General features: G+C 40.1%; 1 protein-coding gene across 1 annotated transcript; it reads left to right on the forward strand.

Annotated features, from left to right (window-relative positions):
• The first annotated feature begins 992 nt into the window (after positions 1-992).
• LOC311079198 (tripartite motif-containing protein 16-like) lies at positions 993-9,789 on the forward strand. Its single transcript, XM_084108412.1, has 7 exons — positions 993-1,160; positions 3,106-3,700; positions 5,795-5,890; positions 6,004-6,237; positions 6,330-6,480; positions 6,586-6,645; positions 9,143-9,789. Exons 2-7 carry the CDS (start codon positions 3,110-3,112, stop codon positions 9,679-9,681), a joined length of 1,671 nt encoding a protein of 556 aa, XP_083964538.1. The 5' UTR covers positions 993-1,160; positions 3,106-3,109; the 3' UTR covers positions 9,682-9,789.
• The last annotated feature ends 3,794 nt before the right edge of the window (positions 9,790-13,583 follow it).

The following is a 13,583-nucleotide window of genomic DNA, read 5'->3' on the forward strand; positions in this document are numbered from 1 at the left end:
ATTATTATTATTATTTTTTTTTTAAATCAATTATGAAAACATTTTCTAGAGCTCTAAAACAAAATCAAGACTTTGAAAAAAAGCACGATTTTTAATTACTCCAACTTATAATATACATTGTATACTGTTCAGTGTACCAAACTCTTCCTAATGTGAGATTATGGCAATCCTATAAATTGTATGTAGAAACATTATTAAATTTGGCACCCTGATAGAGGTGGGTATTTAGACCAATGAACAATTTTGGGCTCTCTAGGACCAACTCCGTAGCAGCACTACTAAAATGTATATTCTTTAGATAACTTTTGAATACTATGGCCTAGGCACAAAATAATTTGTTTACTTATCACAATTCATTCTTACATTAAGAATACTATAGTCACCATTTTTTTTTAAATACTGTATATTCCTCCTTAAAATTTTGTCTGATTATTGCCAAAATTGACTCAAAATCTCTGCACCAAATTGCACAGAAATGACTAAAACAGATTTTGTGAATTAATGTAATATTAAACATTTTCAAAAAACAATTTTTGACATTTCTTTTGGTTTCACTCATTTAATGTCATTTCTGTTTATTTTCTTGCTCTGGTATTTTTATATTTTGTATGAAATATTATGTTGTAGTTATCTGAAGTGTTAGGCTATTAGTTGTAGGCTATCTGAAGTGGAAAGAAAGAGATCACAGTTTAATCAGAGCTCGATGAGATTTGATCAGAGTCTCTCTTCAATGAAATTTGATTCAGATATTGCAGTTTTGATTGTGATTATTGTTCAACACATAGTTCATGAGGGTATAAAGTTAAGATGCTTTCATAAGCCCGTTTCCGCCAGAGTTTATATGATTTTTTTGTTATAAGTTATAATAATGTCTTCCAGTGACATGACATGCATGTAATAATATTGCAAGTTAAAAGAAATAGTATAGCCTATACGGTCATAGTGTTTGGTTATGTTTGTATAAATAGAAGAATTCTGTGACTTTATTTAGTGTACTGTAGACCATGTGACACTACGGGAAGTAGGAAGAGTCTGATTTGTTCACGCATGTTCATCGACGCCAGAAAACACCGCATCTTTAAATCGATCGACGATCATTTCAGCCTTTCAAAGAATAAACTCCAGAAATTAAAGACGCAGAACTTGTGGTGATTTCAAAGGTATTTTAGAAGTTATTGGAGTTTTTAATGAATGTTTGTTTCAGCTGTGTTTAGTTTCGGTTTGGCGAATCTACAGAGCGCACTGGTGAAGTGCAGAGTTTGAATGAAAGAGTCAAATCACATGTGAATTCACAGCTGTTATGACTTTCTGCAGATGCAAAATGTGGCAAATTATGTTTGTTTGTTTTTTTGTGTGAAAATAAACTTTTCATGTCAAAGCTTTTACTTTTGCTCAGACCTCACGCGCCTGTTCTCTTTCGGTAGAGACGAACGTCGTTTTCTTTTCCTAGATCAATTTCATCAGACAACAGCACCACCTTTTTTAAGAATTTAAAAGAATATGCCGATATGTCTTTAAAAATTACTGGATATCAGTATTAAGAAATTAAGAAAGATTACATTTGTATTATAGGCTACTTGAATAATTAGAGCAAAAACGTGGCATCCATGTTTGATTTAAAATGATCACAAACAGAATTATCATATTTTAATAGTTGTGTTTAACAAATTACTGACCATTCAGTGTTTTTAAAGAGGTCTGAGATTGATAAATGTTACCAGCATGTAATTTTCCCCCCATCTGTTTAACAGCATTAATTTACAGTAGTCTAACACTTTAACACATGTCAAACTTGCGGCTCATGAATAATAATTACTTCTGCATTCATCTGAACTGTACAGTGGGGGGTTGAGCTCGGATCGAGCCTTCTTCGAGGACAGCATTAACTACTAAAGGTGTCCTATAATGCCCTTTTCACAAGATGTAAAATAAATCTCTGATGTCCCCAGAGATTGTATGTGAAGTTTTAGCTCAAAATACCCCACAGATATATTTTTATAGCATGTTAAAATTGTCACTTTTTGAGGGTGTTCCTTTATGCAAATGCAAATGAGCTGCTGCTTCCGCAAAAGAGGGCGGAGCTTCAAGAGTGTGTTAGCAGCTTTACCTCACGCAGACACACACTGGAAATTTCAAAAACTTTTAGCCTTTTATGTTCAGACTGGAGTCGGACAAATGGCAGAAGCGCATTCTGAAAAGTTTAGATGTTTTTATCTCGATGCGGCGCGGACGCGCTTGGAAAAAACGAGCGCGTCGCACCGCGACCGCGTCGCTTCCATTATGAGCGCGCATACCGCGCGGCTACATTTGAAATAACGAACTTGCGCGCGCAAAAGACGTGATATGTGAGCAGGCCCTTATACTGACCCTTGTTTGTAAAGCAGTCTGGTGAAATGATTCGCGCAAACATGACAGCATTGACGTTGATCGTGGGGAATATTCCCTTCGAAAACAAACTCAGCCACTGCGTCTTCAGCTGTACGGATTTAGAAACATCATCAATATGACTGCTGTGTTCGTTATTACACCCAAGAACAGAACACCACAATCGTTAGACGCCATTCTACTCAGCACTCCAGCTATCAACAATGAACGCGAGTCGGCGCGTGCTATGATTGACAGCTCGCTCACGAGGGCACGAGGGCGCGAGGGCGGGTCTGTGTTTGAAATGCTGCTGTCAATCACCCATCGTGGGCGGGGCGTCGATATTGTGACGTCACAATATCGAACCGCTTGATTTGAGACAGGAGGAAACATATAAGAAGATTAAAAAAAAACCACTGGATGGATTTTTATCATTTTATGATGGTTGTGTACAGGCACTGCCAACACACATTTCAGTACAATCAACTTGTAAAAGTGCATGTACCATTATATGACCCCTTTAAAAGGTGATTTCTGTAAAGCAAAATATCTCCCTTTGCTTTGAACTTTGAGCATCTTTAGTTTGCAGATGTTGTTTATGCTCAAACAGCAACATTACACACTAACTAGAGTTAGTGAAATCATTATCAAGCACCCCTTTAAAATTGGATTGGCAGGCGAACTCATGAAAGGACCACAGTAAACTAATGAACTGCTCTCTCTCTTTGTGTGTTTATACAGTGAAATGGCAGAAGCCAATATTTCAGTGGATCAGGATCAGTTCTGCTGTTCAGTGTGTCTGGATCTACTGAATGATCCAGTGACGATTCCATGTGGACACAGTTACTGTATGAGCTGCATCTCAGACTACTGGGATCGGGAGAGAATCTGCAAATGTCCTTTATGCAACCAGACCTTCACACCAAGACCTGTTTTAGGTAAGAATGTGGTGTTTGCTGAAATGGTGGAGAAACTCAAGGCGACGAGACTCCAATTTGCTCCTGTTCCTGCTCCTGCGGTTCCTCACACTGGATCTGGAGATGTGGAGTGCGACTCCTGCACTGGAAATAAACAGAAAGCAGTGAAGTCGTGTCTGGAGTGTCGAAGCTCTTACTGTCAAATTCACCTTGAACAGCATGAGAGTCTCTTCAGAGGTAAAGGACACAATCTGATGGACGCCACTGGACGACTGCAGGAGATGATCTGCCCTCAACATGGTAAAATGCTGGAGATTTACTGCCGTACCGACCAGCGGTGTATCTGTATGCTGTGTTTGGTGGATGAACACAAAAATCATGACACTGTATCAACTGCAGCAGTGAGGACAGAGGAACAGGTACTGCTTCATACTATGGGTGTCAAGTGTTTTTTCTAACTGTGCACTTTCCCACACTCGAAGAAGATAGGTTCTCACTATTTTAAGTTGTAAACTGGATTCCACTCAATGATTAGGCCTTGTGACTTATTTCCATCCATTTATTTATTATAGCATTCACATAGTGAAAAACCTTTAAACAAATAAACATACAATGTTAATCCCCAGCAAATCCAATAAAGTGCATAAATTGGCAGGTTTACCATGACTTAATTTTAATTCTTGCACATAGGTCTGAGTTGGTAAATACTACACATTCAATTAAAGCTGGTAGGTATTATACAGCCCAATGACAATAAATTACATACATCATTTATTTTACATTTAAAGTACAAAATAAATGCATTTAATAGCTTTTACAGATTTGTAGTTTAATTTACTGAATTTTAACCATAAAGGCTATGAAATTACTTCTGCAACATGCTTTGCAACATGACTCAATTTGCAACTAGTAGAGGCTAAAGTTTGTGAACAAATTTTGATGTTGGCTTGAGAATCCTGAACCTCGAGCTGAGGCTTGAACTCGTGTCACCTTGTGAACAGCTTACTTCAAAAACAGAAAGGAATGCTGGCACTTTCCAGTTCTTAAAGGTGGGGTGAAACACTCAGTTTCAGTCAATCTCATGTTAAACTTGAGTACCTATAGAGTAGTATTACATCCTTCATATCTCCAAAAAGTCTTTAGTTTTATTATATTTATAAAAGAAAGATAGGCTGTACCGAGTCTTTCTGGAAAAAAACGAGCGGCTGGAGGCGTGCCGTGTGGGCGGTGCTTACTCGCCGATAGCTAACAACACACAGACATTTGAAGCAGTTTGTCTACGAGTTTTACTCACCGCCTGCGGTTCCAACGCACGACCGTGAACCTTTATCGTTGGGACTGCTATATCCGGCGTCGAACTGGGCCTTGTTTATAAAACAATCATCGTTGAAATGCAGGGAACAAACAAAGTCCTGTGACTGCAGCGAGCACAGCGCTTAGATGAGGTACTGCTTTCGCTCTCTCTTCCTGGTCTACAGGTGCGCGCGCGCCCTTCCGGGAGAAGAGCCCTTAGGACCGTATAAGGAAATTCCACCCCAGCTGACGTCACACAGGCCCATACTCGAAAAAAACTTTCTGAAACTTGTGACAAACCGGAAGGAGTATTTTTGGTACAGAAATACTCCATCAAACGTACAACTTAATTTTTGAAACTTTGTCCATGTTTAGCATGGGAATCCAACTCTTTAACAGTGTAAAAAACTCAGTATGCATGAAATAGCATTTCACCCCCCCTTTAAGCAATAAACTGTGTTAGACATGCATTTCAACGTTCAATATTGAGCATTCAGATGGTATACACAAACATAAATTGTGGAGCGCTCGGAGTATGCATTTATTTGTCATATTAACAGACGGAAACTGAGCGTAAAAGGGGACTTCAAAGATTTCTTATCCTTTGGCCCCCTCTATAGGACGCATTAGTATTACAGAAAATGTAAATCTCTGAGATTTTTTCGGGAGTTTAGATCAATTTTTTTTACAAAAACCTTAAGTCCAATCAGTTAGAAAAAAATATAGCACACGAAGTCAGAACAGTCTGAAGGTCTTGTTATATATGTTGTTAGTTTCAAAATCACATGATCAAAGACTAGTCGACATCAAGCTTAAAAGCGTCATGGCAGAGCATTAAAGTCGACTAGGCGACTAGTCTTTGGAACCCCTACTCCCTACTGAATCTCTCGATCAGAGAAGCTAACTTCATTATTTGTGTTTTGACAGAAAATAGAAAACCGTTATTGGTAATAATATTTCACAATCACTGTTGGCTAAGTTACTAATGAATTATTTACATCTTCAACAGTGTATTTATTATTTCAAGTGTAATTATTATTATACTTAGTAATGAACGACACCCAACATGTTCACAATATTGCTGTTTTTACAAAAAAAATTATCAAATGAATGCAGCCTTAGTGAGCATAAGAGACTTCTTTCAAAAACATTAAAAAATCTTACTGACCCCAAACATTTTATTGGTAGTGTCAATTTAATCATATTTTTGTTTTCTGCAGAGTCATTTTGAAGAAACACAGAGAAACATCCAGACGAGAATCCAGCAGAGAGAGAAAGATCTTCAGGCGTTGACAGAGGCTGTGGCGTCTCATAAGGTGAGTTTGGAGAAGAAGAGAAGTTTGAGTCTCAGTTTGGACTTTCCTCCAGTGCTGGAGCTCTACTAGATCACTGTGTGATGTGTGTGTGTGTGTGTGTGTGTGTGTAATAGCGCTCTGCACAGACGGCAGTGGAGGACAGTGAGAGGATCTTCACTGAGCTCATCAGCTCCATTGAGAGACGTCGCTCAGAGGTGACGCAGATGATCAGAGATCAGGAAAGATCTGCAGTGAGTCGAGCTGAAGAACGACTGGAGCGACTGAAGCAGGAGATCGATGATCTGAGGAAGAGAGATGCTGAAATGAATAAGCTTTCACACACACAAGATCATGTTCATTTCCTCCAGGTAACAGAGATCTTCTCAAACACTGAGGACTTCTGTAATTCAAAAACACAAGCTTCTGTAATTACAGGGAGTCTTTGTTTTTGTGTCTGTAGAGTTTGCCGTCTCTCTATCTCTCTGGGTCTACAGATGGCTTCAGTATCAGTTCTCATCTGTCTTTCGACATCATAGTGAAATCAGTCTCTCAACTCAGAGACAAACTTCTGCAGTTCGGCAGAGAGACTATAGATAAGTCATATAAAATAGGTAAAGACATCTATTCTCAGAAATGAGTTCAGCATCATATATATACTGTACATGCATATACATTCTCAATGAGAATTAAACTACAGATGTGTTTTGTTTCCATAGTGAAATCCATCCAGGATATTGGCGCCCCTGAATATCAGACCAGGGAAGAGTTTCTGCAGTGTGAGTTACTATGAACATAAATTTGACTAATAATGACTAGTTAATGGCCTCTTTTACTTTTTGTGCTACATTGCATGGGCTACAACAAATAAATTATAAAATCAATAATAAAAATAATCACAGGGTTCCCACGGATCCTTAAAAAGTCTTAAAATTTAAGGCCATAAAAAGTATTATTTTTACTTATGAAAGGTCTTACATTTTAGATGACACTTTGACTTAGACATATCTAAATGCTTTCCAAATTAAAACTATCTAATTAACATACATATTATTTTTTATTATTCTATCTTTGTGGATTTGCTTGTTCACGTGACAATTCGCGTCATTTACGGCAGCATATTACGTCTGTCTCCTGCACGCGAAAAAGAGAGAAAAAGAAAATGAGTAAATGTCAGTTCAATTGTAAGTTCATTCTTTATGTGCTTAGGAGTGTGCAATATTGTCTATGAACTATGATGATGTTGTAATCATTGTTTTAACTATGTACGAGGCACTGTGAGCTGACATCACATTTGTCTCTCGTGCTTTCACTGCGTGATGTGTGCAGTTTTAGGTATGTCCCCAAATAAGTTTTTATCTTATATTTATATCATATTATGTTGTTATATTAGAATATCACATGAGCAAGAGTGCCGTTTTCCTGTGCACAACTGCAAATGTGCTATTTATTTTATACAACATTTAAATTAACAATAAAGTTAACATTGTGAGTTATTTTTTAGACACAATATTGTCAATATTGTTTGTTTTCCCTGTATTTGCATACCTCTAAATACGTTTAGATATATAGGTGAAAATGCCCCTAGAAATCAGTTTAAGGTGGCAAATGTTGTCCCTTAATAAAAATGTTAATTTCTGTCACTGCTGTGAACTGACCACTGCATAGAATATGAAAAATATGAATATCTTTGTGAGTCTGCTGTCAACAACAGGCCTAAACCAGCCATGCTACCAGTACAAAAACACAATCAGTAAAATATCATCTAATTATTATCAACAAAACTTTGAAACTATCGAGGTATATTTTTGTCAATATTGTGCACCCCTAATGTACAGTATTAATTTTGATTTCTTCAGGTCTTAAAAAGGTCTTAAAAAGCCTTATATTTGACTTTAAAAATTGTGCAGCAACCCTAAATCAACAAATTTTATTAATCATTTTTTAGTTTAGTTAATCAATTTTTAATTTTTTCCACACTAAAGAGTGTTGAAGTTATTGAGATAATTAAGTGATTAATTGAGTGATGATTGAGCATTATTGAAGACACCTGATGTTAACAAGCAGAATCACTGAAGGAGAAAATCTCAAATTGTAAGCCACCGTTATGGCGATCAATGTTTGCTTTAGTTGGGCTCTTGACCCTTATATTATTAACTTTAGATTTTGTTTGGCTGCTGTATCGGAGTTATAACTGCCAGATGAACAAAGAAAAAAAGTGATCTGATGGTGTTGGTTATATTATGACAATCATCATTTGAACTTTATGTTTTTGATTTATGTTGTTGGTTACAGCATAACTGTGATTCTGCATAAATATCCAGAATTTTAGATATAATATAAAGGATTTCTTAACAGTTGTTTAAAAAAAATCTTTCTTTTAGGCACACAAAGACGTCAAGATTCAGTCAATGCATCTCAACAATGGTGACGAGCAGAATATTCAATTAGGAAAAGTAAATTAGATCATAATTTATTCATACCGCAATGCATGATGGGAGCCATTAATGAGTTGTGATTGGTGGCAGCCACTGCAACATGCTTTATTATTGTCACCATTGTTGAGATTCACAGGCTGATTATTGATGTCTGTGTTTTAAATTAATTCATTTGAAAGTGTTTTGATCAGAACAAAGTTTATTAAATATTTTGAATTATAAGAAAAATACTGATAATCATATATATATGTATGCTGTAGAATCACAGAGCTGCTGCTAACAAGTTAAAACAAACTATCTCAATAAGTTTCATTTTTCAGTTCACAGCATGATTGTCAAAACATAACCAACACTATCAGATCACACTTTTCTTTGTTCATTTAACTGTTGTAAATCAATAACAGCAGACAAACAAAATTTAAAGTGAATGTATAAGGGTCAATAGCCCAACTAAAGCAAACACTGATCGCCATAACGGTGGCTTACAATTTGTGATTTTCTCCTTCAGTGATTCTGCTTGTTAACATCAGGTGTCTTCAATGATGCTCAATCATCACTAAATGAATCACTTAATTATCTCATTAACTTTAACACTCTTCAGTGTTAAATTAACACTCATATTTTAACACTTTACCCTCTTGTTTACACTCACTTTACACTGTTGAAATGTATTGAGGTTTCATTGGTGATTTTACCAGTCGGAGAGACATTAAAAAAGTCCAACTTTAGTATTATAAAACTAATAGATCCTGCTAATGTGTTATGAGCTAATGTTATGTGTGTCAATGTGCTAATAATGATGGAAGGTCATGAGTGATTATGTGTTTATCTCCATCAGATTTCCATCTGTTGACTCTGGATCCAAACTCAGTGAATAATTGGCTCCGTCTGTCTGAGGGAAACACAGAGATCACTTACTCTGACACAATTCAGCCGTATCCTGATCATCCAGACAGATTTGATTATTGGGCAGAGGCGTTGTGTGTGGAGAGTGTGACTGGACGCTGTTACTGGGAGGTGGAGTGGACTGGAGATGGGAGATTAGGAGTGGTTATAGGAGTGACATGCAAGACCATCAGCAGGAAGGGAAATGGTCCTGAAAGTATAGTGGGGTTTAATGATCAGTCATGTAGTTTGTACTGTACTCCCACTTTCTGTTCATTCTGTCACAATAACATTGAGACTGTTCTCCCTGTAGTCTCCAGCAGTAGAATAGGAGTGTATGTGGATTATGGCGCAGGGATTTTGTCCTTCTACAGCGTCTCAGACACAATGAGTCTCATCCACAGAGTCCAGGCCACATTCAACCAGCCGCTCTATGCTGCGTTTGGATTAGATAGACACTCAAGGGTGAAACTGTGTCGTCTGACCAATTAAATCATACAGAGGTTCTACCAATTATTTTGTCATATCCCCTACTGAACCCTTTGAAAATCTGTATTTCTGCTTTGACTCCTCAATAAAAAAAAAGTGTTTTTATCTTAATTTAACTCACAATTGTAGACAAACACAATCAGACTAAACTAATAACACAAACTATTGTACTTTTCACATTTTATACCGAATTGATACTTTGCAGTCACGTGATATCTGGCGGGCAACAAACGCGGTTAGTGCATCCAATCGCACAACAACTATCTGACATGTTGTGTACACCTCAAAACACCAACTTTTTGTATATTAAAACTGGCAACGTCCTGGCAAGATCCTTGATTAGTTTACTGGTTTTCGTTGCTAGAGAATGACGTTCTTGCCCGCCAGCCAGTACAACTGACGTCACGTGCAAAGTATCAATACACTAAATCTTTCACAGTGCAGGGTGGAGAACTGTGAAAGGGTGCAGGGTGGAGAAAAAAATGGGTCAGGAGTGTGTGTGTGTGTTTGGTGGCGGGGGTGCTAATACAAGGCTTTAGATCTTATTGAGAGCAGTGCCACGACCCTGGCAAAAGCGAGGCTGACAAAGATGGTGATGCTGTGAAAAGGTCTATATTACAGGTTAAAATTACAAATGCACAAAAAATAACATGATGATGTCCAGAAATCAAATGCAAATCAATAATACATTGAGTTTAATTGATCGATATAGAACTCACTTTTAATGTGATGGTTTCATCCTAGATTGACTGTAATACAATATGAGTCTTTATGTTAGTGAAAAATTACATAGATCTGCATTTAATGTTCCTGTTTTCTAATGGTCTGGTGTTTGAACGTCTCGGTTACGTGTGTAACCCTCGTTCCCTGAAGGAGGGAACGGAGACAACACGTCAGACTCATCGACGAATAGGAATCTTGATAGAGAGACCAATCTACCTTGAGTGTAACTAAATGAGTCACTGCACATTGCGATATTTGCATCAGCTACTCCGCCTCCCAGTGCGAGTATATAATGAGCATAAGGTGCATCGCATCTTCAGGTTTTCGCTGAGGAGCCGAGAGATGGGAGATGGGACAGTGCTTATGGAGAGAATGTCAATCACTGCTCTTCCGCATGACCCTACTCAATGAGACTATTGGAAAAAACTGGGAAAGCGTGCCCTTTCCACTGGAAAAGGAACGTGGCAGAAGCCACATCCTACCCACAGGGAGTTTAGTGGAGATTACATATGGACTAACTCTGTAGGGCCGTACTCAATATGGAATGACTTATCACCTCATCAAAGGGGGGCTCCCCTAAGGGAAATATACTATATATATCCCCTTCTGTTTATATACTATACCGTGGATAATGCATATGGGATCCCCTCGGTGCACTTCAGAGTGCACTGCACCCCTTCAGCATGCACTGGGATGGTTTGCAGCCGAGTGTGAAGCAGCTGGGATGAGAATCAGCGCCTCCAAATCCGAGGCCATGGTTCTTAGTCAGAAAAGGGTGGCTTGCCCACTTCAGGTTGGTGGAGAGTTCCTGCCTCAAATGGAGGAGTTCAAGTGTCTTGGGGTCTTGTTCACAACGGGAGATTGACAGACGGATCGGTGCAGCTTCTGCAGCAATGCAGTCGCTGTACCGGTCTGTCGTGGATTTACCGGTCAATCTAAGTTCCTACTCTCACCTATGGTCATGAGCTTTGGGTCATGACTGAAAGGACAAGATTCAAAATACAGGAGGCCGAAAGGAGCATTCTCCGCAGGGTGGCTGGGCGATCCCTTAGAGATAGGGTGAGGAGCTCGGTCACTTGGGAGGAGCTCAGAGTAGAGCCGCTGCTCCTCCACACCAAGAGGGGTCCGCTGAGGTGGCTTGGGTATCTGTTCCGGATGCCTCCTGGACGCCTTCCTGGGAAGGTGTTCCGAGCGCGTCCCACTGGGAGGAGACCCCGGGGAAGACCTAGGACACGCTGGAGGGACTATGTCTCCCGGCTGGCCTGGGAACGCCTTGGTGTCCCCCTGGAAGAGCTGGAGGAAGTGTCTTGGGAGAGGGAAGTCTGGGCATCTTTGCTTAGACTGCTGCCCCCGCGACCCGGCCCCGGAAAAGCGGAAGAAGATGGATGGATGGATCCCTTCTGTCACTACATATGGGCACACAGCCTAGAACTGGTTCTACAGATACAACGGATGTAGGCCTGGCTCCAGACGCTCCGCCATGTCCGGCTGCCGGGGTGATGGTGGAGCTCAACAGGTTTTGCTCTGGAGAATATAAGCACAATAGGGTGCAACAAGCCGAAATTGAGCCGGGTCTCTCCGTGCTTCTACCCGTTTGAGATGAGAACACAGGAGGTCACCGGATCAACGAGTAGGCTATAGAATCTAGCAAACGTGTTGGGTATCGCCGAGCCGCTCTACAGATATCTGTCAGCGAGCCATCCCGTGCCAGTGTCCAGGATGATGCAATTCTCCTATTAGAGTGAGCTCGCAACCCGAGCAGGCAAGGCATGCCTTGTGCTTGGTAAGCCAAGGCGATGGCATCCACTATCCAGTGGGCCATTCTCTGCTTGGAGACAGCCTTTCTCTTCTGCTGGCCTCCGTTACAGACAAGCTGGTCTGAGGTCCTAAAGCTTTGTGTTCGGTCCAGGTACAGTCGCAGAGCACGGACGGGACAGAGCAAAGCCAGGGCTGGGTCTGCCTCCTCCAGGGGCAGTGCTTGCAGGTTAACCATCTGATCTCTGAAGAGATTGATAGGATCCTTGGGCACATAGCCAGGCCTGGGTCTCAATACCACGTTGGCATCACCTGGCCTGAACTGTAGGCATGTTTCGTCGACCGACCGAAAATGATTGCAGGTCCCCTTCCCTCTTAAAGGAGTAATGTCTTCATAGACAAGACTTTTAACTCTGCGGACTGCAAAGGCTTGAACGGGGCACTCTGAAGTGCTCTGAGCACCAGAGACAAATCTCAAGAGGGAATGAAGGGAGGGCAAGAAGGGATTTCGTGCTTGTGCCGAATTGATGGTGTTTATTACCTCATGGGGTAGGTCACCTAGAATCTCCGCCTCTGGTCTGTTGCGACACAAAGCTCTTGCAGAACTTCTGGGTCATGACCACCCTCGTGCAGGTCCTTGAGCACTTTGGCTGTTGTGATGTGTTTGATTAGATCGTTACTGCATTGGATGATTGGCTAATTAGTTCACTAATGAGGTCAGGTGTGATGGTTCACACTAATATAAATTGTACCTTTCTATGATTGTTGCTGGCCTGACGAAGACCCTTTGGGTCGAAACGTTGTTCTTTTTAATAAATTCTTGGGAGCAGCAGTGACAGTGTGCCGATTCTTGTTTATTTTGAGTTTGATGCTTTATTTGATTGAGCACCTGAAGGGTTTTTGGATGTGCACACTCTATTTCTTTATTGAATTGATGGACCTGTAAGAATGCCATATTGTGTAAGAATGGGAAGAATGGCACCGGGGCGGGACGCTGAAAACCAGCGTCTGTGAAAAATGGTCATTCTTCTTTCAGACGAATACATTCGGAGTTATATTTAAAATGTCCTGGCTCTTCCCAGCTTTATAATGGCAGTGAATTTCTGTTTTGAAGTCCATAAAAGGCCAGAAGTGTTAAATATTAATATTTTTCTTACACAAACACATCGCTTCGCTTCAGAAGGCCTTTATTAACCCCCTGGGGCCGTGTGGAGCACTATTATGATAGACAGATGCACTTTAAAGTCCGCGTGAACCGGAAGTTGCAAACGACTTTTCTCCAGTGCTGTGACGTATTTCCCAGTGAAACGGAATATTGAACAAAGGGCAGGGTTTTACTCTAGCGCTCCTCCTCTCCATCTCTCGCTCATAGCAGACTAACGGTTTGAGGGGAGTGGTTACGCGTTTCCCAACCCAAGTCCTCAAAC

The sequence above is a fragment of the Abramis brama genome (assembly GCF_963993115.1).
Source record: "Abramis brama genome assembly, chromosome: 1".
Taxonomy (NCBI): domain Eukaryota; kingdom Metazoa; phylum Chordata; class Actinopteri; order Cypriniformes; family Leuciscidae; genus Abramis; species Abramis brama.

What these genes read in the sequence shown, in the direction of transcription:
- LOC311079198 (XM_084108412.1), top strand. Translation starts at nt 3,110, where the DNA reads ATGGCAGAAGCCAATATTTCAGTGGATCAGGATCAGTTCTGCTGTTCA. An exon ending in AGGCTGTGGCGTCTCATAAG is followed by an intron (nt 5,891 to 6,003) that starts GTGAGTTTGGAG and finishes TGTGTGTAATAG; the next exon opens with CGCTCTGCACAGACGGCAGT. An exon ending in CAGGGAAGAGTTTCTGCAGT is followed by an intron (nt 6,646 to 9,142) that starts GTGAGTTACTAT and finishes TATCTCCATCAG; the next exon opens with ATTTCCATCTGTTGACTCTG.